The sequence below is a fragment of the Osmia bicornis genome, chromosome 10 (assembly GCF_907164935.1).
Source record: "Osmia bicornis bicornis chromosome 10, iOsmBic2.1, whole genome shotgun sequence".
Classification (NCBI taxonomy): domain Eukaryota; kingdom Metazoa; phylum Arthropoda; class Insecta; order Hymenoptera; family Megachilidae; genus Osmia; species Osmia bicornis.
Genome location: NC_060225.1, coordinates 10,310,453 through 10,331,951, shown reverse-complemented (window position 1 = coordinate 10,331,951; position 21,499 = coordinate 10,310,453). Strand labels below are relative to the sequence as shown.

General features: G+C 35.7%; 4 protein-coding genes and 1 long non-coding RNA gene across 11 annotated transcripts in view; 4 read left to right on the top strand and 1 right to left on the bottom strand.

The window, feature by feature from the left end:
* The window catches only part of LOC114873341 (DNA-directed RNA polymerases I, II, and III subunit RPABC1), a 39,030-nt gene extending 29,098 nt beyond the window's left edge, over positions 1-9,932 (bottom strand). For 3 of the 6 annotated variants that reach the window (XR_006829783.1, XR_003788925.2, XR_006829782.1), the window contains exons 1-5: positions 3,678-4,020; positions 1,573-3,536; positions 1,144-1,500; positions 527-1,019; positions 27-243 (exon numbers count right to left, since the gene is read on the bottom strand). Coding sequence is in view for 2 of the 6 variants with exons in the window: in XM_029181566.2 (XP_029037399.1) it covers positions 9,073-9,403; positions 9,505-9,806 (633 nt within the window). In the remaining 4 variants the exon portion in view is untranslated. Of the gene's footprint in view, positions 1-26; positions 244-526; positions 1,020-1,143; positions 1,501-1,572; positions 3,537-3,677; positions 4,021-5,231; positions 5,251-7,754; positions 9,404-9,504 lie in introns of those variants that run through there. The other 3 variants (XR_003788924.2, XM_029181568.2, XM_029181566.2) reach the window with 3 other exon arrangements.
* Positions 4,200-7,482, top strand: LOC114873340 (growth factor receptor-bound protein 2). Its single transcript, XM_029181565.2, has 6 exons — positions 4,200-4,931; positions 5,308-5,405; positions 5,487-5,606; positions 5,683-5,848; positions 5,928-6,101; positions 6,183-7,482. The coding sequence occupies exons 1-5, from the start codon at positions 4,854-4,856 to the stop codon at positions 6,099-6,101; spliced, it is 636 nt and encodes a 211-aa protein (XP_029037398.1). The 5' UTR covers positions 4,200-4,853; the 3' UTR covers positions 6,183-7,482.
* A 96-nt stretch (positions 9,933-10,028) lies between the features above and the next one.
* LOC114873342 lies at positions 10,029-11,811 on the top strand. The gene is made up of 4 exons (XR_003788926.1): positions 10,029-10,438; positions 10,615-10,917; positions 11,309-11,534; positions 11,614-11,811. It is a non-coding gene; the product is annotated as an uncharacterized LOC114873342 (long non-coding RNA).
* A 104-nt stretch (positions 11,812-11,915) lies between these two features.
* Positions 11,916-18,736, top strand: LOC114873334 (sodium-dependent nutrient amino acid transporter 1-like). 2 transcript variants are annotated; one of them, XM_046287440.1, is made up of 13 exons: positions 11,916-12,367; positions 14,463-14,549; positions 14,627-14,713; positions 14,799-15,048; positions 15,117-15,354; positions 15,496-15,870; positions 16,039-16,228; positions 16,301-16,477; positions 16,539-16,815; positions 16,889-16,983; positions 17,046-18,193; positions 18,552-18,624; positions 18,683-18,736. In XM_046287440.1, the coding sequence occupies exons 1-11, from the start codon at positions 12,359-12,361 to the stop codon at positions 17,217-17,219; spliced, it is 1,959 nt and encodes a 652-aa protein (XP_046143396.1). In that variant the 5' UTR covers positions 11,916-12,358; the 3' UTR covers positions 17,220-18,193; positions 18,552-18,624; positions 18,683-18,736. The 2 variants fall into 2 exon arrangements, with proteins under 2 accessions (XP_046143396.1, XP_029037393.1); XM_029181560.2 differs by having other exon boundaries at positions 18,552-18,736.
* On the top strand, positions 18,104-21,495 carry LOC114873335 (sodium-dependent nutrient amino acid transporter 1-like). Its single transcript, XM_029181561.2, has 9 exons — positions 18,104-18,193; positions 18,683-19,058; positions 19,135-19,378; positions 19,469-19,843; positions 19,957-20,146; positions 20,313-20,489; positions 20,671-20,770; positions 20,846-21,117; positions 21,206-21,495. Exons 1-9 carry the CDS (start codon positions 18,179-18,181, stop codon positions 21,386-21,388), a joined length of 1,932 nt encoding a protein of 643 aa, XP_029037394.2. The 5' UTR covers positions 18,104-18,178; the 3' UTR covers positions 21,389-21,495.
* Positions 21,496-21,499: the final 4 nt, after the last annotated feature.

The window sequence follows — 21,499 nt, the reverse complement described above, 5'->3', positions numbered from 1 at the left end:
TCTGGATCCTTGATTTAAAAATGTACCTAAGAGAGGACGAGACCTTTGCTATCAAATTCACGATGGACATACAAATGCCTTATTATGTCTGGTTCGCGCCTATACTTGAACCATCGAATACGCGACTGGATTTCGTAAGACTGTTAATTGCTTTCCGAGAAATATACAAGCAATCGACCTCAGGTAAATTGTTCGATTTGAAGAAGTGTAGATATTTTTAGCCTTTTGCAACCGCATTCCTATCTGAAACAAAATACAATTTTTATCATTTCATTTATAACCAGTGATATTGGGGATCTTTATGAATGGATAAAATCGAATTTAATCCATCCATGAAGATTGAAATATTTTTTTATTCGTGTATAATATAGAATATAGATGCCAGGTGCATTATCGGTTGCACCACATAAGACGCATACGGTGCGTCGTACGAATAGTGCACGATGAATACCTAGTCTAACAACGCAATTTCGAAAGTTTTTTCTCAAGATAAAAAACGGAATGTAAAACGAAGCACGTGCATTACCGATGTCTCTCTCAGTCGCACTCGTGGCAGTCGATCAAGAACGCTGAATCATTGGCAACGTGCACGAGGAGCTCGTAGAAAATTCATCGGGCACCTTGTTCCGGTTCTCGTTGCCGAAGAAGGCTCCTTCAATGAGATGTCGCTGGCCAGAGCGTTCACCTCGCGAACGAGGATGCAAACTGAACCGATACAAATTTAGAACCGCCTTCTTTCTTCGTTTCGTAATCGTTTAAAAGAGACGATGCGTTTCTCCCTGAATAATTCATAGTTTTTTTTTCTAGTTCCTCGCCCCTTCCTAGCGCAGTAGATTCTCGAACTGGTTCACTGCCACAGTAGAAATAACTATTGTTAGATTATGATATAAAATGGATATTTAAAAAAAAAAAAAACGACAAGAGTCACTGATCTTATGAAATAGAAACCACACCCTCATGATAGTTCTATCAAAGCGCGCAATACAAATTCCTGTTCATTTAAGAATCTAGCATAAGATCTGAAAAAAAGAAATGAAAATCGTATGACGGGCCGGTTGAAATCACGGGACTGAACCTCTGGAGGCCTGAACATCCAGGCTGAAAACCTTGGAGCTCAGGGCCATTGTGGGGTGGGGTCTTTACCTCTACTTCCCTTTCCCTTTGATAGCCACGGGAGCCTTTCATCTCCTGGAACATGTCGGAGAGAAGAACTTCTGTGTGCACGAGAGGCTGTGTCTTCAACAATCTTGAAGGGGGTACGGAGCCACCACGGTAGCGACGTCGACTCCAGACAAGAACCGAAATTGCATTTTCACCGAGGGTCGTCCTCGCTCAGACACCAAGTAGACTTACCGTTCCTCTCTTCCGCCTGTTTTTCATTTGTTTTCACGTTTCTTCTTAGCGCATCTTCACTTTCTTTACTCTCCTACATTCGTTTGTCTTCTCGCGCATCGTTTCAGAACTACAATGTTACTTGTTTCTTATACAGCATAATTTTTCCTGTAATAATGTTAAACGGAGATGAAACGGAACTTTGAATTTTAAATTAAATTTCATTAAATTACCACCTACGAGATAAGATGTTAATTAACACCTGACGAGGCTTCCACGCGTACATGCCAATTATTTAATAGTGAAAACAATTAGGGTCTTTGCTTTGAACAACTATGCGATAACAAGGCCATCATTATTCGTGATAACCTTCTGCGCATAGTTGATTTAATTGTTCTCTGTTAATGACCGTCTCGCGTGTGCACAGTGTCAGTCTCGGTACGATTACAAGTATGTAACGGTTATGATAATGAAAAAAGAGCGCCGCTGAAGAGGTGTCCGATATTGCGGGAAACCTTAACGATAGTTGAATTTCATTTAAATTCGATTAACCGTATTTTCATGCGTGTCGTTTATACTTATCACGGATTGAAACCCTTTCTGAACGTAACTCTGCACTTCGACCTTTGGGTTTCATTAATCATTGCCGACTGATGATATAAAAATTAAGAATTTCTAGATCTAACGAGATAAATAATTAACAAAGAACGTTTTACATCTGTTTTAACAACTGCTAATACACTGTTCCAGTTTCATCCCGCAGACTTCAGACGGTATCATCAAAGAGACAAACAGCTTAATAATCGCGTTTGTTATTGAGAATGAAGAGCAGGGTTAGCTTGATTAAATAGCGTGCGAATGTCTTGAAGACTTTCATTGAACGTAGGCGGAAGCGTGCATCTGTGATGCCCGTAAATCTTGAACAGGAAGCACGTATTCATGAATTTGCCGCTGCCTTTCCATAAAAATTCTGATCACAATGCTACAACTAGTTTCGTCCAACATTCGACTGAATAAACATAAAAAACAGCTATAGCGGTTTCTTTTTTCATTTTCGATTACCGCTCCTCTTCCTTTCCGTTCACACTTCTAACGCGGGTTTGAATTGCAAAAAGCTTCGGGGAATGGTATAATGGGACACTTTAAATCTCCATTGCAATGGTTCATTAGCCTGCAAAAGTCAATGCTTCCTATGAAACTTGCCAACTTTAAATTGACCTGCTTGGAATGAAATTAAAAGGCAATCTAAATTTTCAAAATTATTATTTTCTCAGGAATATTCTAGTAAACAAAATAAAACAACAAAAATATTTACCTTGAATACTATTTCTAAATTATCAACAGGTGACTGTATTATTGACTAGAATAGTTGAAGTACATCTTTCAAGCCAACAAATTACAAAAACAAAAACTTCATTGATAAGCCATGACATTTAGAAAAAAAACCAACAGAAACTTCTCTGCTAAGGTCTTTTGTTGCGTTAAATTGCAGTTCGTAGCTACATTTAATTGAAAGCCTGTTTGCAAGATGGTACAATTTGGCCTCGCTTTTATCGTCACACTGGCACAAAGGTAATTCAATTTCCGCGCTAACGCGCTCAACTGCGCATATTTACTGCGCATCTCCTGGGTTGCTTTCCTAAAAACATCAGCCCCTACAACAGCAACCAAGCAATAACCCAAATAAACAATGTATTCGCATAAAGAGCCTTACATAAGAGGTTGGTACAGTCACGAACCGATGTTGTTCGCGTGACGAACTGCTCTTAGGTTGGATCTACGAGAATGTTTTTACCGATTTCGACCAAAAATGAAAAACCCTCTAAAAAGCGTAACTTGGCCGTTTTTCGCTTACAAAAGCAATTGTTAAATATGAAAAATGAACCTGAAAACGGACCTCTCTGCGTCATGCTCCTTCGTAATACTTCTTTTTTATGATGCCAATAACGTGCTCTTCATTAATTCGCTTATTTATAAAGAACCATCGATTGGGCTTACAATTGAAACGAATTTTTTTTCTTCGTATTAATCACTTCTACTCTAATAAACAATTGAGTCGATCAAATATCTTCGCGTGTATGTTTTTTCTCTGCTTTCAAAACAAACGCAAACGTTTGTACATACAGGTAACAATAGTTGGACACATTGATCCGTTGCTTGAAACGGTTAATTGTAGGCAGAGCAAGAAGAAGATAGATTAGTCTCTGTAAATTGAAAGATAATTTTCGATAGATAATAATGCATTATTTAATCTTCTGTATTTGTAAAATCTGATTCATCGAAATTAATAGGATACGGTGAATACGGTAATTGCGCAAAGAATATAGACTGTAGTCAGCACTTACAGCGTGTTCAATTTCGATTACTCAATCACCAATTCATTCTATACAGCAGGAAATTACGGAAAATGGGAAACACATGGTATCTCGCTACATCCGTTTGTATCTAATCTTCTGATAGCATTCCTGGTAATTTGTATTATTCCTAAGAAACGTGTTCTGAAGTTTAAACGATCAGTTAAATACATATGTATGTATGTATGTAAGTATGTACATGTCAAATCGATTTATCAAACTATAATTTTGGACGTTTGTTTTCGCGTAAATGATAAAATAAAGATAATAAGATATGCCTGACTTACAAACGATTGAACATCTTAGAAGGATATATATTTGGTGAAAATGTAATAGCTAACGAATGCAAATACCTTTACAAGTGACAACACGAGCATGCATTCTGTCGATCTCATAATGTATAAAATGGTGGTGGAGCAGTCGACGCAGCATGTCTGAAAACACGCATGCGCACGCCTGCGCCACGGAAAAGTAGTACGCGCTTGGGCTTTTCGTCTCGTTGAATCGGTATCTCCTTTTCCATGGCATACGAAACTCTGCGACAAACGTGGACAGGTCGTTTAACTCGAATCTCATAACTATTCAAACGGTGTTCGATACGGTGAACATATTTCTATAGTTTGTCGGGAAAGAAATTCAGACATCAGGCTGCGCAGTTACTAGTGCGCATTGTTGGACCGAACACAGTGAGAGGATCCAGTGGGAGAGTCGAGAGTGTAATGTCTGATAAGACGAGCGATGGACAGCCGTGAGAGTGCGTGATCGTATTTTCAGTTTTGACAGTTCAACGGAAAACTGACTGGAAAGTATAGGAATATTTGTGAAAAGTGTTACGATCACGCCTAACATGTATGCTTGAACGTATCATCGAATAAACTTCATGAAAGACTAATTCAGAAAATCACACAAACAGAAAAAAAGCACAAGTGGTTGGTGTGTGTGCGCGCGTTGTATTGTGACCACTACGTGTCTCACGTCGAAAAGATAGAAATCATAACGCAAAATATTGTGTTCGTATAAAAACGGACGAAGGCTTATATTTCCCTGAATTTTTTCAACTGGCAAACAAAGGTGGCTGATTTTGCTGCTGCCTTTGAGGACTAGATACACTACTGCCTCTCTTTTTCCCTCTCTTTCGTTCTTGCTCTCGAGGGACGAGGAAGAAGAATGGAGGCGATAGCAAAGCACGATTTTACGGCGACAGCCGAAGATGAGCTTAGTTTTCGTAGAAGTCAGATCTTAAAGGTTCGTACGTCACTTGTCATCGTCTGAAGAACATTCTTAAACCATGAGAAAATCACTAGTTTCTTCTGTATTCCTGATTTTCATCGATAGAACTTACCAATCCCGAACTTTCCGAGTTGCTTTCATGCAAGCGGATATCGCGTGTCGTTTAAGGATATTTACGACTGTACGCAGCGTTCTACAAACTGATGATTACCGCTACTTCAGCCTTTTTTTTTTAATCTTAAAATAAACTATTAAAATATGAGATCCTTTTTCATTATTTCTATAATTTTCTTCATATAGATGATCTATGGTTTATTTCTCATTATTTAGCTACCTGCAAAATATATATTTTAATATTTCGTATGTATATTAAGACTGCTTATCCTTACAGATTTTAAATATGGAAGATGACATGAATTGGTACAGAGCCGAATTAGATTCTAGAGAAGGACTCATTCCAAGTAATTACATAGAAATGAAAAATCATGAGTAAGCACCTCCATAAGTTGCATTTATGAATCGGTTAAACGTACCATGCGATTGTAATGTTATTGTTTGTTTTTTGTACAGTTGGTACTATGGAAGGATAACCAGAGCAGATGCCGAAAGATTACTAATGAACAAACACGAAGGCGCCTTTCTTATTAGAATTAGTGAAAGTTCTCCTGGTGATTTCTCTTTGTCTGTCAAGTTAGTAAATGAATCCTCAGAGACACAGTTTACGTATAAACGAATTGATTCGATCAGTGTTTAATGATTCTTCCAGATGTTCGGATGGTGTCCAACACTTTAAGGTACTGAGAGACGCTCAGGGCAAATTCTTTCTATGGGTGGTTAAGTTTAACAGTCTTAATGAATTAGTAGAATATCATCGTACAGCATCTGTATCTCGCTCGCAAGACGTTAAATTAAGGGATATGGTTCCAGAAGAAGTAATTACGTCTCATACGATCATCACTGAAATTAAATGAATATCAACTGAAAATAATTATGCGGCATTTTGTGTTACAGTGTTTAGTACAAGCACTGTACGATTTCCAACCCCAGGAACCTGGTGAACTGGAATTCAAACGGGGCGATGTAATTACTGTTACTGATCGCACGGATCAACACTGGTGGCACGGTGAAATTGGTAATAGGCGGGGTCTCTTTCCATCTACATATGTTACTCCATATCACTCCTAGGTTAGCAATGCTTTCAATAACATCTTGATTATTAATTTCTCCATTTCAAATGTCTCCCAATCAAATAAGAATTTATTTCAGGCCTCATGTTGCGCGCACAGAGGCCAGAGGCATCGGCCGCTTTATCCCACCACTATCACATACAGGATCAGACTTACTGCAGAATTAATCAACAATATTTTACAAACTCCACCTATTGAATGGGCTACCAGGATGTATTGGTGGTCTAGACGTAGAGTTGTTTAATCGAGCTCGATATATCTTTGATGCTGTTTATTGGTCTCACTGAAAAAGCTTTTCCATGTTCGGTAATTTTACGTAATCGAGCGTAGAGTTCCTTGATATAGCATACAACAGGGTAGAATGCGTTTGTTTTGTTATCATTGAAACTGTAAAGAGAAATCTTTCAATGGGACTAATATCGGTACTATTCAAAGTTATTAATAGACACTGTATGTGTACGGTAGACACATCTAACAATCTCATTTCATTTTCGTGAATACTTGAGTAGAACGTAATGATACATTTATAGTATTTACACGGGATGAACGAAACTTGGTGTTTCCTATACCTTGGTAGTCCATTAATGGAGTACATGTACGAAGACGTACACATCATCAGCTGTATACATCAATAATGAGAAGTATTGGTTGTATTAAAAACCGATAAATGCTTATTGTTTCGAAAGACAGGTTTATAAGCGGGCTGAGATAAACAATTGTATTTTTCAATACAAATTTGCTGTTCGAAGAACGGGGGACCTTGGTGATAAAGAGCCTAGTAAACTACCCATACGCAAGATACAAGAACTTTATATAGATGTAGTATTAAAAACGCGTCGCCTTTTGGCATAAAATGCACACCATTCTGCCTCTATGTTGTGAATATTTTTACAAATATTTGCGGAAGAAAGGATTCTTCCAATGGTTAAGATACATCTGATATCAATACATCAGATATACTTGCTGTGTATTATATAATATAGACTTGTACTTTTCAGATTGTACGTTGAATAACAATTCTGACATCTTTTGAGGTAAATCCTTTTTAAGTATTAGCAAAGGAAGTAAGAAACGCCTTAAGCAAGGTGTGTTCGCGTTCTTGTTTTCGCCAATAATGCTGAAAGATCTTATTTTTACTACTATCAAATATGCTACGACATATAAATTTGTTCGTTCGAGATGTGGTGTTTATTTTCCAGAGATTTTTATGATGGAAAAGGAGTTAAATGTAATACAAGTTTTTTACACGAACGTGGTACATACATATTCACATTGAAACTCAAACACAACGAGCGACTGATTTATTCATTGTAATTTAAGAAACATTAACGAATGGAAAAACTTAGAAAATTAGAATAAATATTATATATTGTCTTTTACGTGAAACGTTAATTTCAGTTCACGGTCTTCACAGAGTTTTTATAATGATTTTATTCCCTGTAATGCATTTTTCTGACATGCCAAAAAGCGATACATACGGTATAAGAAATCGGCCATGCGAAATAGACTTGACTTTTGAACGAATGGTATGTATAACGTTTCTGTCTTAAAACGGATCAGTTGAGAAAAATAATCTAAAAATCGTGTATATTTTTAAATACTTCTTTTTATCTGATTATTTTGGTAAATCTCACTTTCTTATTTCCGTGTAAACATTTGAAATACGTAGTTTTATTGTGTAATTATTATTATTATTATTATTATTATTATACTAATTATTATTCGTTATGTTACATTTTATTGATAACAATATATTATATTAATTATATTTATATGCTTTATTTACTTATGCCCATATCCACAGCTGTTTTATTAAAACCAAAAAATTGTTCATACTGAAAGTGAAATATCTTACTTAGCTGTTTTGTCAAAACATTATAGATAAGTATCTATGCATGCCCTATATTTAAAATAGATAAACAAAAGAAAGCAAATAATCTAAAACGATAGTTTCTGATATACAAAGACTGCAATAATTACGCGATGACGCGATTGCCAAGAATACGATCTTTTATTTCAATATCATATAAAAACTGTGGTTATGAACATTTAAGATTAAAATGCAATTGTTTCTCCCCTTAGTGCCAGTATTTTCGAGATTATTTACTGTATGTAGTTCCTGATAATGTAAGTATTATGCTGATGAGATTGAAAGGTGTATAATATCATCACGATAGTGTTTGAAACTGCTAGAACACAGATTTATCACTTTTATTCTAGTTTTATGGTTGATGTTATCATAAATATGAATGTGGTATAGTGAAACTTTATCACAACTTATGAAAAATTAGTAGCATAGATTTTTCAAAGTATATACTAAACAAATTTAATTGTTTTATACTTTTTAAAATGATTTTAGTCTTTAATCATAGTTATACAATTTTATGATTTGTTACTAGCGTGTGTTTATGAATGTATTATCTTTGTTTTCCAAGTACTTAATATTAAATGTTAAAGTAAAATTAATAAAGCAATATACGCATACAATTATTATAAAGAATTTTGTGGAATTATATGTGTACAATTGCTTGAGTGAATTTGGAATTGAGTTGTCTTATGACAACATACCATGATATATCTGGACCAAGAAGTGTATAATAATGAAGTATAATAAAATATATATATATTTGAACAAATTTCATTTTGTTGACTCTGATTTTATGGATTGATTGTAAACTGTATAAAACTGTATTGTCTTTTTAAATTAATGACAAGCCAATGAAAAGTTATTAACTGCCTCCTGTATAGTTGATATTAAACTATTTATTATGTAATTATTAAACATAATTATGATAGTATAATAAAAGACTATGTAAAAATATGATTGTCTGTTCTATTTTTTATAACTGATAAAGTAGATTTATCAATTTTGTTTTTATATGATAATTATAAAAATGATGTATATAGTTTGTAATTTACACTTAACAATACATTCTTGACCATAAATTCTTTGTTATAAAAGTATTTATTTAACATACAAGTCTATAAGAAATATATCTTCCAGCAGTTTCAGAAGGCCTAATGATTTTTACAACTTGTCCACGTTTTAAACCAAAATAACGTGCCACTGGATCACCAGCTTGTATACGCATTAATTGATTTTCTTTTAATTTATACCTGCTAAGCAATTCTTCCTTCTCATCTGGAGTAAGCACTATGTGTTCAGGTACCAATTCGTGTTCTGTGATATTGATAAGTAATTCAGACTCTAGGAACTGTTCTAATATATATTTTGGTGCCATGTCAACCAATGATTGTTTAGCAGATGGTGTCATCCCTTGCTGTACAACAATGATAGCCCTATCATAAAACAAAGTATCGGTCTTATGTCAACAGACTTTCAACGCTGAGGTTTGTTTTAATAACAAGATTATTAAGCGATTATGATTCAGAAGCATTACCTATGAATTTTTTCTTCTTGCATACGTTGACAATAAGTTTTAATGGTTTTAATTCCAATCTTTGGTTCATCTGGGAAAAATACAAAAAGCTGATCAGTCGGATCGTCATTGTGCGCTACCAACACAATAAGATCGCTACGTGCTGGCCTTTTTTCACTCGGTTTATCACCGAATTGTTCTTTAAACTGTTCTAAAGTTTGATCCAATTCATCCTGCGTAACGAGATAACCTCGATCATGACACAATTGCATCACTGTTTTCCTTATTCGCCATAATTTATATGTTTCAGCTTCGTCATCCATTTCTTAAGTATATAACAATTAGCTTTATACAATAATCTTTTAAATTACTATTACACTTTTCTTTATTTCCTGGGTTTTACTACACGTTTCTTCTGTACACAAAATGTGTTTCTTTTGATATACATAACCTCGCTTTGTAAACAGCGTACAAAGTGCGCATGCGTAGTCATGTAATTAAATTTCAATTTGAATTACATCACAAGTGGGTACTGTAAGTTTTGTGTAATTCTATGTAAAATATAAAAGTACGCGTACGGAAAGTTAAATAATTTTTCATAATTTAATAAAAATTCACAGATGGCCACAATGTGAAACTATGAAACTGCGTCATTTTGTATGTTCTTTTTTGAAATTCGAATGCAGTCGATAATAATTACCGACGTAGTGCAATTGACGGTTGATCTAATCGTAAAACCTAAACGTTTGAAATATCGAACTCCTGGTGTATCTTGGATTAATAATTCATTAATATGGTCGGGATAGCAGAAAAGAAGTGTCACACAAATTAGCAGATACGTTATTACTAAGCTTGAACTTTGCCAAGGTAATCAAAATTCAGAAAAAATTAAATTCGCAGAAATCATGGTCGAACGTTAATTGATGGCGTAACAACGTTGAGAATCAGAATAAAGGTAAATGAGAATGTAAATACATCTTTATGGTAAATACAACTGAAAAATTACTGATTTATTTTAACAATCGAAACAGCTTTAGATGTTTCCTAACACTTTGCACACCGGTTTTTGGCTCTCGAACGCGGCACGTGTTTTCTAATTCGACGTCTAATAAAATGGGTCTTTGTTGTCAGGAATCAAGAGCAAGAAAACTGCCTCGACCAGTTCTTCGGGGAAGCCTTGACCGTTCACTCTACCTGTCATCCGGTTAGAAAACGCTTCAATTCGCACTACGTAACGCAGATGGAATCCACGACTCGCAATGCGTGAAGACATCAGTCAGGAACATCGTTGTCCTGTCCCGTTCCAGCAGGAGTTATATAGGCGGATGCACGGATGCTGGAAACGACGGAAGAAGAACATAATTCTAAACAAAGACAACAGCAAAATGACCTGTTGCCATCAAACATGTTACATAAAATTGAAATAGATTCATGGTAAAGGCTAAATTAAAATTGCTATTATTTTACTTTCAATTGAAAAATGGTAGTTTAGACTTCCTGTCTAAATATTCTCGTTGATGCAATTTAGATTACCATTGTACATTAGAATTGTTGTAGAACAGGTGAAACTCTGATCATCTTTTTGTCTGTTGATTTATATATCGGATATATCGTTCGTTGAGCTAGAAAAATGTAATTTGATCGCTATAAGAGATACGATCTTTCAGTTTGATTTATTTCTCTGTTAATAATTTATAAAACATTAATTGAATAACCATTTGTTCACTAGTGATGCAAAAATAATGTTATCACAAGTCGGTTTCGATCGCGATTATCCAGTTAACGTCAGATTTAACTGGATCGCTTTTTACTTTCACTTGTATAGATCCCCTTGTCCCTTAACTACTGCCGAAGGACGTTCGCTAAGGTAATGGATTTCGAATTGGCATCTACATTTGCTGGGAAGAGAAAAAAAAAAAATTCGGATCTCCCGTTTCGGGACCTCTCAAGCTTGCGTAAATGGAATTCCCCTGACTTAATCGAAATGCAAATCGTTCTTGAGATTTTAACTACTCACAGTACGTTATATAAATAAGGATAAAGTCATTCAGGTATATTTAATATTTTAATTAATTTCATTTCATTTTATGTTTAAACTGAACATTTACATTGTTTAATTTAATGTTACAGTAAACGAAGATGGAGGCAGAAGACGCTTAAATTTAAAGAAGAGTTTGTTGAGTTTGAAATGCATTTATCTCGATTTCCTGTTTCTTTGCTCGTTCTTCCAGCATCCCAGTGTCCCTGCAATTTACATTCATCCTTGATGCAAGGAGGTCGAATAATTAGCAAGGTTCGTTAAGCTCAGCTCGTGCAAAAGACCAGAGGTTTCTTCAAATAATTTTATTCCTTTGATCCGAACAATTAATATTCTCTGGCAATTACTATTACATGAATTCTTAAAAATTTATAATGTAACTTTCATTCAGATAAAAAAATCAATGACTATAGAAGATGTTGAAACCGGAAGCCCTCAGGGTGTTGATTTTTTTTTTTTATGACCATAATTGTACTGAAAAGGAAGGAAGAAAGAGGAGTAATAAAGGAGAATAAAACAAGAAGCCATGTGATGATGGAAGGAGAAATGACAACAGAGAGCAGGTAGAAAACGGGAATCGCATTTCCCCCTTCTTGATTCAGTCAAGCTTTTGCGATCCCTACTTCGATTACTTTCATGACAAGCGCACCGTAGCTGGTCCCAGGTCAGTTGTTGTTTGGTCCTCGTGAAGGTGATAGGATACACTTGTCGCGACCGGTGCTATAGATGTCACAAAGCTGTAAGTTCGAGACCTTCTGCGCGTTTTACGACACTCAACCTCCTGATCGGATATCCCTCGTCCTTGCTGTCATTCCAATTAGCCGCTGAATTGAGAACATGCACAAGGTATGATTTATCATTGAATTTTTATGCTAATAACCGGCTACCTGTTTCTACATTAACTTTCCACAATTTTCTGACCCTTGTTCTATTATAGGTATTGTAAAAAATTAAGATTATCTCATGATTTATATTACATTATGGTAATCTTTTTTTTTTATATGTACATGTTTCTTGAAAAGATTCGCTATTTTACGCTTGAAGGACTCATAAACATAGATTCCTTCTTTCCAACAATTGTAATTACCATTATATAAGAACAGTTTGTAAGGAGTTTTCTGAAATAAACAGTTACTGGGTTTCAGTAGGCAACCACGTGGTGAGAAACGACACGTGTTGCCATAATCAAAACAAAGGGAACGAAGAGTCATGTGAATACGTTTCGTAAGGTCGCGTGAGAGTGCTGCTGGTATTTGGATTTCAATGCAACGTGCATTCACAATGCACAGTACGTGACTCAACGACGATCATCGCTTTCGCTGTTCAGCCCCGAAAAATTGTCAAGCAATCGAACATAATAACACCTTGACCTTTTCATTACTTTTTCTTGATTTCAATTTATTCGAATTCTTCACTTGGAAAATGTCATTGCATACATTTATTAAATGTTAATGCACGCAAGTTATTAATCTGACTCGTTGCAAAGCTGAAAAATAAAAAATGTAAAGTAAAGATTTATAAATGAATACATTAGTTTCAAGATATCGATTGGTTGACACGAATCGTGCGTTTGCAGCGAAAGTAATTAACACTTGAATTATTATTCCGTCAAAGAGATAAGGAGGACGCGAAGCGACTATGTACATGAAAGTAAAGAGACAATCGCTTTCGTTGTGATGTAACGTTGTTCACGAAAAATCAGCTAAATGGATCGTGAAAGTATCTTTGTTGCTTTCTTCCGTCCTTTCAACTTTACGACCTAAATTTTTGTATACTTTTTCTCTCGACATAAAAACGAATATTCTCTTTTTTTTTTTTTAGAGCACAATGAAAGCTAAGGTGTCCACTAGACTAGCGACTGTAATAACAGGCCAAAGTATCACGTTTGACATTACAAAATGATTGCAAAGCTGTTGAACCGGCTTCGTTTACGCAACGGGGCACACTAATTATTCTAGAAGTGAACAACAGAAACATGTAAAGTGTAACAAAACGAAAGCAGAGGGGCAAAAATAGTTGCATATTCTATAAGGGCCATTCGATAAGTACACAGACAAGCAATGAATGTAATATTAATTGTGACTCTCCCAAGAAAATATTTTGAATACCATAAAGATTCATAAAATTCATTTAAGTACGTACCGACCTTCGTTTTCAATAATTAATTTCTTACAACATACTTCTCATACCTTTCATCCAGAAGTCTGAAGTAACGTTTGGAAATCGGATAGCCAGGATTACTTGTGACTAGTCGGGAATCGGTATTTTTTAGATAATTCGATAGTGCGTTGCATCAGATACTTCCACAAGAGTGTGGTCTGCTGTTTGCGCGAATGTCAATGAACGTTTTGAAATACCGTTTCGAGACTCAACGATGAACTAAAATGTTTGGAACGTTGTGTGTAACAACATTGGAGGAATGCGGTTCTGAAACAGCGATACACCATGCAATCGTGCTTATCAACGTCTTGCGTTTCTGTAGAAGATGCACGATCACTGTTATCGGGCTTTTATTCATTAGTAATAAATCAATTCATCGACGGACGGTGTTATGTTTGTGTTGTTCACAATAGATAGCCTTTTTTTTTGTATAAATTCTTGTAGAGAAGTAGTCGATATTTATAAATGCGTTCGCGTGCGAGCATTGAAGTCACCAGGCCGATTTACGTACTCCGAACATCCAGAGATGTAATTTACCAAGCGCATCGCGTGTAGACTTTGGAAAGTGTCCTTGGATGTTAAACAAGAATGATGTTAGTTGTTTCATGTGACGGTTCTTTCAATCTACACGACAGAAAAAGACAGAACAACGCAGCGAGTGCAACGAACGCGAACGTAGATTCATAGAATACAGTTTTTACTCTTGATTTTTGTTCGTTCAAAGATGTAACTGTTATTTTCCATTGAAAAATATTACTCTGATCTAACGCTTTTGTTGCAGCAAGGAAGACAAAATGCTGCTTTTGTTGGGGACGACGAACACAAAACCACTGAATTTCAGGGATCCAACGTAGACGGTCATAAAAAGGTAACTATTTAAATGTAGGATGTAGAATATGAAGCTTTAAGTCAAGGTAGATCAATTAAAGTTGTAAGTGATTTTAGTTTCAAGCAAACGATTCCTTCAACTTTAATTATGGGGTCCAGGACGATCGCAAATTACCAGTTTCCTTATCACTTCCAGAGGAAATGGTATGCTTATAAAAATCAGAAAATTCTACTTTCCATTCTGTACATAAAGACAATGTTCGTGTAAAAATATTCTTCTTAAAAACAGTCGATTGTGGAGAATGAAACAGAAAGAGCAACCTGGGGCAATGAAATGGAATTTCTGATGTCCTGTATTGCCATGTCCATTGGTCTTGGCAATGTTTGGAGATTCCCATTCACTGCTTATGAAAATGGTGGTGGAGTGTTCCTGATACCATACATCATCGTCCTCTTCTTGGTCGGCAAACCGTTTTACTATCTAGAGATGATAATGGGGCAATTTTGCAGCAGATCTTCGGTGAAAATGTGGTCAGCAGGTATGAATAATTTGAATTTTATAAACTCGAGAATTTATGGACTTAACTTTGGACTTAATTGTTCATAGCACCTGGATTTCGGGGTGTAGGCTGGGCGCAGATGTTTTCCATGCTCGCTGTGGGAACCTACTATTGTTCTCTTATGTCTGTGACACTTTATTATCTAATTGGAAGCTTTCAATCGCAACTTCCTTGGTCCACGTGTCTCGAAGAATGGGGAGATTCTTGCGTCGACTCAGGAGGATCCTATAACGTCACCGAACGAAATGGAACAGCTATGATCACTTCTGCTGAACTGTATTTTAGGTGAATTTAGCGACGAAAACATGTTTTTATAGTAATCTCTATTATCTCAAGGTGTTCCAGATTGCGTACCTCTATTATTGTCATCCATGAATCATGCGCTTTAAGGTCATACTCTACATATAGAAACATTTTTAATTATAGAAGAGTAGTGTTGAAAGAAAAGACAAACATCGACGATGGTATTGGAGCTCCAGATTGGAAGCTGACAATTTGTCTACTGGTCGCTTGGAGTTGTATATTCGCTGTCCTTGTACGGGGAGTGAAGAGTTCTGGAAAGGCAGCCTATTTCCTCGCTATTTTCCCTTACATCATCATGATCAGCTTGCTGATCAGAGCGGTAACGCTGGACGGTGCCGTGAACGGGATTATTTTCTTCATCAAGCCGGATTGGGGGAAGCTGTTCGATGCGAACGTTTGGTACGCTGCTGTAACACAGTGCTTCTTTTCACTGTCAGTGTGCTTCGGTGGTGTCGTCATGTACTCGTCCTACAACGATTTTAGACACAATATATACAGGTTACTCTTTGAACATAAAATAATGATTAAATGGAAGAGCGATTTCACGCGTTGGAATTTATATTTGCTATTCGAGCTTATCAATGTTATGTAATGTAAGAGCCTGAATGTTCAATTACTTTCAAGAGAATGTGGCCATTTTCAATTCTGAATTTTATTTCATCCTAGAGATGTTATCGTGGTGACGACTTTGGATACATTCACCAGTTTAATGGCAGGTTTCACTATTTTCGGGATCCTGGGGAACTTGGCGCATGAACTGGGTGTCGAAGATATCCGTAACGTGGTCCGAGGTGGAACCGGTCTTGCGTTTGTCTCTTATCCTGATGCTATAGCAAAATTCACCGTCCTTCCACAGGTGAAGAACTTAACGAGCATTCAATTTACCGTTCACACTAATTCTCTATCTAATTATCATTATCCTTTGCAGCTGTTTTCAGTCTTGTTCTTCCTGATGTTATACGTACTTGGTATAGGAAGTGCCATTGCATTGGCAGGTGCAATTATCACCATTGTCAGCGATCAGTTTCCAAATTTGAAGTATATCTATGTTGTACTCGGTACAGTTATATTCGGATTTTGCATTGGCATGATTTATTGTACACCTGTAAGTAATATTTTCAAGCTCCCCATTAAAAAAAATTGAATCAATTTTTATTTATTCACAGGGTGGTCAGTTCATGTTAGAATTGGTCGATTATTACGCCGGCTCTTTCGTCGTCTTCATCTTAGCTACCCTAGAGATAACCGGTATTTTCTGGGTGTACGGTTTGGAGAATTTCTTGGACGACGTGGAGTACATGCTGAAGAGAAGACCGTCCGTTTATTGGAGAGTCTGTTGGAGCGTTATTACCCCTCTTCTACTAGCTGTGATTTTAATTTATACTTTAGCTACCTTACAACCACTCACTTACAGCGGCATTTCCTATCCAGACAGTGCACATGGTTGGTTTTAAGACCGTATAAACGTATATTTTAATGTATAATTAAATTATTTATCATGAGAACATTATTACAGCTGCTGGATGGACCATTTGTGCCTTTGGCATACTACAAATTCCATTCTGGATGATGTACACTATAATTTCCAAAAAGAATTTACAAGTCTCTGAGGTAAAAATCATGTGAAAATATGTCAAAGTAATAAGATGTTAAGTGTTCACTTGTATTTGCAGATGATCAAATCTGCCTTTAGACCCTCTCCGAATTGGGGACCCAAAAATACCAGAGAACTAGCCTCCTGGAGCGAATTCAAAGAGATCAGAAGGAAAATAAAAGAAAAACGGCAATGCTCGAGAATTAAGCAATTCGTTTACGTATTGCTGTGTTGGGAGGACAAACTCGTGTAATAGTAATAAGAAATATGTTCTTCATTCTACATAATTCTACGGTATCGTTTCAGTCATGCAATTTTTTTAAATGAATTCTCTTAGTCAGTTTTATAGTTTCAGTATTCTTTGCTTTAATTTTTTTTTGTAGATGTAGTTTAATATCTAAAGCTGATGTACAGGGTGTATTTTGAAATCCGTATAAGTAGAATTTTAAGTAGACTCGTTCTGTAGTTTCCTTCCTTTTGAAATTTTTCAGCTTGCCATTTGTACCTGTGTGTTAGTTTTCATTAAAAATCCATTTGCTCTTCGTAAAATTATTGTAAAATTTGTTAGATTGAAAGGTAGTTGATTTGATAAAAATTGATTTATAAACAATTCAGATTAATCAGCTCAGTTGGATAAAATTGACTTCCAAGAATAATCTTGAGGTCAAATGTTTATTATTTTCAAAGAAAAGCTGATTTGTAGCAACATAAGACACAGTATTATTATACATATACTGGAATAGCAGCCAAACGTATATGGGATGATTGTGATGAGGTAATCGCAACTGCCGTTGAGAGTATTTTAATATACACATTTTTTATTTATTAAACACATCTTTCTACAATAAATTAGTCATCAAATCATTGATTAATCAGACACAAAATCACATTACTTATATTTTTCTTTTTCCTCATCCCTTTTCTGTTGAACATAGAATGAAATGTTAATAAATATTGTGAAATAATCAATTTCAACTTGCGTTCAAGCATGTAATCCGTTAGATCTCTCGTTATCAGATCGAGTGTAGAGAATTGCAATATAATCTAAATGTTGGGATCATGATCGCTTTATCATCAAGGATTTTTGATTGTTCGGTGTAGTCTGGTATCAACGTACCAGCTTTGCGATATAAGAGCAGAAGCTCGATGTCGATCGCCCACGTGTAATGTTTTATTCATAATACTTTTTTAAATCGGTTGTTTCAGTGCACAATGAAGGAGGAAACGGTGAGTAAAGACAGACCTTTTTCCCCTTTTAGTTGATTACCTTCAAGTTCAACATCCTCATCATCAACACTCTCATCAGAAGGATCAACGAAACTTAGAAGAAATATCAGTTAATGTTATAAATTATTGAGAAGATCTGAAGAAGCAATAATTAAATATCGTCACAAACATCACACCAGCTATAAAAATTCAAAGAAATCTCATCAGTTCTCATCAGCATCACAATGCAAAACTTCAATGATCCTACGTCACAAAGTTATAAAAAGCAAGAGCAACTTTCGACGATTTCGTCATAAATCCAAACTATAAAAGATACTAATTTTATTCCCTTTTTTTTCCTTTTTCATTGCTAAAACAGCACAATGATATCAAGATAAGGTGTAACCTGTTGCGCATAAAGGGCTTAAAGTTAATTCCCCGCTATCTCAAAGGTATAAGGCGACGAAAAAGTGTATAACGAGCTTTCGTAATTTGTGCAATATGTGGCAGAACGACGACCCAGAACAGGGACAGTGGAACAAGGCATTCGTTTTGGACGAAAGGGAAAAAAGAAAGACGTCTTCTGAAAAACCAAGGGAGTCTCAGCTCTCCAGGTGTTCAGAGATCACGAAGGAACCGATAGATAAATATACATGGAACAACAGTATCGAGTTTTTGATGTCCTGCATCGCTATGTCCATCGGTTTTGGAAATATTTGGAGATTTCCATTCATTGCCTACGACAACGGTGGTGGAGCGTTCCTCATCCCCTATATCATTGTTCTTTTCCTCGTTGGAAAACCTTTTTATTATTTAGAAATGGTACTCGGTCAGTTTTCTTCATCTTCATCGATCAGAGTTTGGAAACTGTCTCCTGCTTTCGTTGGTAATTTCATTTCATTTAACGCCTTATCAACTGATAGTCTGTTTATAGGCATTTAAATGTAATTTTATTGTTCCAGGTGTTGGCTGGTCTCAGTTTTATTCCAATATCGCAGTGATGACATATTATAGCTCATTGTTGGCTCTGTCACTGATCTACCTCGTCAGCTCCTTTTCTGCTGAACTACCTTGGGCCAAATGCAGAGAAGAATGGGGTGATTCTTGCGTTGATTCCGGTAGAAAGATCAGCGATAAAAATGACACCATGTTTACAAATTTTAGGATTGACGATCAACGCAGAAGTTCAGCAGAACTGTTTTTCTTGTAATTTCTTTTATAAGATTTATTAATAATTGTAAAACATGAAATTTCTTGTAAACTTGCATCAGCCTGAAATTATTTTTATAATTTCAGGAAAGTGATACTTCAAGAGAAAGACAATATCGACGATGGAATCGGATTGCCCGATTGGAAATTGACCTTGTGTCTTATTTTCAGCTGGTTATCTGTGGTTCTCATCACGTTCAAGGGTGTGAAAAGTTCGGGGAAAGCTTCTTATTTTCTCGCAATTTTCCCTTATATCATTTTGATCAGTCTTTTAATCAGAGCAGTCACCCTTGATGGGGCACTGAATGGTATTCTGTTTTTCATTACTCCAAAATGGTCCATGCTTTTGAAGCCAACTGTGTGGTACGCGGCTGTAACGCAATGTTTCTTCTCCCTTTCTGTTTGTTTTGGTGCTATTATCACTTACTCCAGTCACAATGACTTCAAACACAATGTTTATAGGTGAGGATGGTCGTTGGTACCTCGAGTGATAAAGAAACAACAGCCTCATCGATTATTTCTTCGTTATGTATAATTTGAAGAAACGCCGTTCTGATGGAGATTTTATATTTCAGAGACGCTATGATTGTGACCAGTCTTGATACCCTGACCAGTTTAATAGCAGGGTGCACGATCTTTGGAATCCTCGGTAATCTAGCTCATGAAATGGACGTTGAAGACATTGGTACAGTAGTGAAATCTGGAGCTGCTCTAGCATTTATTTCATATCCGGATGCGATAGCCAAATTTGGATGGCTGCCACAGGTAAACAAGTTGTTCTCGAAATGATAGAGATCATGATATTTTATAAAGATGTTTTAATCAAACTGCTTACAAGATTACTTGATTATATGCTTTTGATTTATTTCTTACATATCTAAATCAATGAATTCATTTCAGGATGATGGTTAAGAAAAAATGTATTTTATAGTTATTTTCAGTGCTGTTTTTCGTAATGATGTTTGTACTGGGAGTGGGAAGCGTCGTTGGAATGGTTTCTGCAGTAGTTGTTGCTCTGAAAGAAAAGTTACCGAATGAAAAATTATGGAAAGTTGTCGTTTCAGTTTGTTCAGTTGGATTTCTTATTAGTACAGTATTCGTGACTCCGGTATGTAAAATAAATAGTTTTATCAATTTCAAACAATTCTATCATCATTGATTAAAATCAGGAATGCTGCTTTTATAAATCACTGTTTAAATTCACACTTGAAAGATATCTGTTATCAGTAGGTACATACAAAAAATGATATTGATTTAATTAGTATATTGATTCTATCCTTTGTGTTCAGGGTGGACAATTCTTGTTAACATTGGTTGATTACTATGACACATCATTTGTTGTGTTTGTCTTGGCATCCTTTGAAATGACTGCTGTCACTTGGGTATATGGTTTGTAGCTTTTTCAATATCATTTTAAACATGACTAGAATCTCCTGTATAATTCTATATTTTTTCTGTGAATAGGTATAGAAAATTTACTGGACGATATAGAATTTATGTTGAATAGAAAAATGAGCTGTTACTGGAGGATCTGTTGGTTTATTGTGACACCATTAATTTTGATATGTATTTTCTTCTATACCGTCGCGACCTTGTCTCCCTTGACTTATGGTGACAAGCTGCTTCCGGTTTGGGCTCATGCAATTGGAATAGCTATACTCTGCTTCAGCGTCTCACAAATACCTTTCTGGATGATTGTACGGATGTACAAAAATAGAGATCTATCAATTTTACTGGTATTATTTGTATTTATTTATATTTCTTGCATCAATTTTTTTTTTTATGTTCACTTCTTAAGTAATTATCTTTACGTTCTTACTGTAGAATTTGAAGAAATCTTTTCTTCCATCTCCGAAATGGGGTCCCAGAGAAATTAAGTACAAGAACGATTGGCTTCGTTTCAAAGAAGAAAAAGCAAAGGAGAGGAGTCTCCGAACTGGTCCCAAGTGGCTCCAATTAGTCCACGTCTTGATCGGTAAAAACAAGGGGAAGATAATCAGAGACTGAATATAACGAATCTCTTTTTAGAGAAGTACTGTCGATACTTCAAACTACACTTTAATACCTGTCGATTTTTATCATTAAAATAAAATAACAATTCAATATTTATTCAACAGG

Bases quoted from the DNA above. Each gene is read 5' to 3' on its own strand.
- LOC114873340 (XM_029181565.2), top strand. From the start codon at position 4,854: ATGGAGGCGATAGCAAAGCACGATTTTACGGCGACAGCCGAAGATGAG. The intron at 4,932-5,307 runs GTTCGTACGTCA...TTATCCTTACAG, and splicing joins GTAGAAGTCAGATCTTAAAG to ATTTTAAATATGGAAGATGA. The intron at 5,849-5,927 runs GTAATTACGTCT...TTTGTGTTACAG, and splicing joins GGGATATGGTTCCAGAAGAA to TGTTTAGTACAAGCACTGTA.
- LOC114873334 (XM_046287440.1), top strand. The intron at 14,550-14,626 runs GTAACTATTTAA...AAGTGATTTTAG, and splicing joins ACGTAGACGGTCATAAAAAG to TTTCAAGCAAACGATTCCTT. The intron at 15,049-15,116 runs GTATGAATAATT...AATTGTTCATAG, and splicing joins GGTGAAAATGTGGTCAGCAG to CACCTGGATTTCGGGGTGTA.
- LOC114873335 (XM_029181561.2), top strand. The intron at 19,059-19,134 runs GTAATTTCATTT...TTATTGTTCCAG, and splicing joins ACTGTCTCCTGCTTTCGTTG to GTGTTGGCTGGTCTCAGTTT. The intron at 20,147-20,312 runs GTAAACAAGTTG...TGTATTTTATAG, and splicing joins AATTTGGATGGCTGCCACAG to TTATTTTCAGTGCTGTTTTT.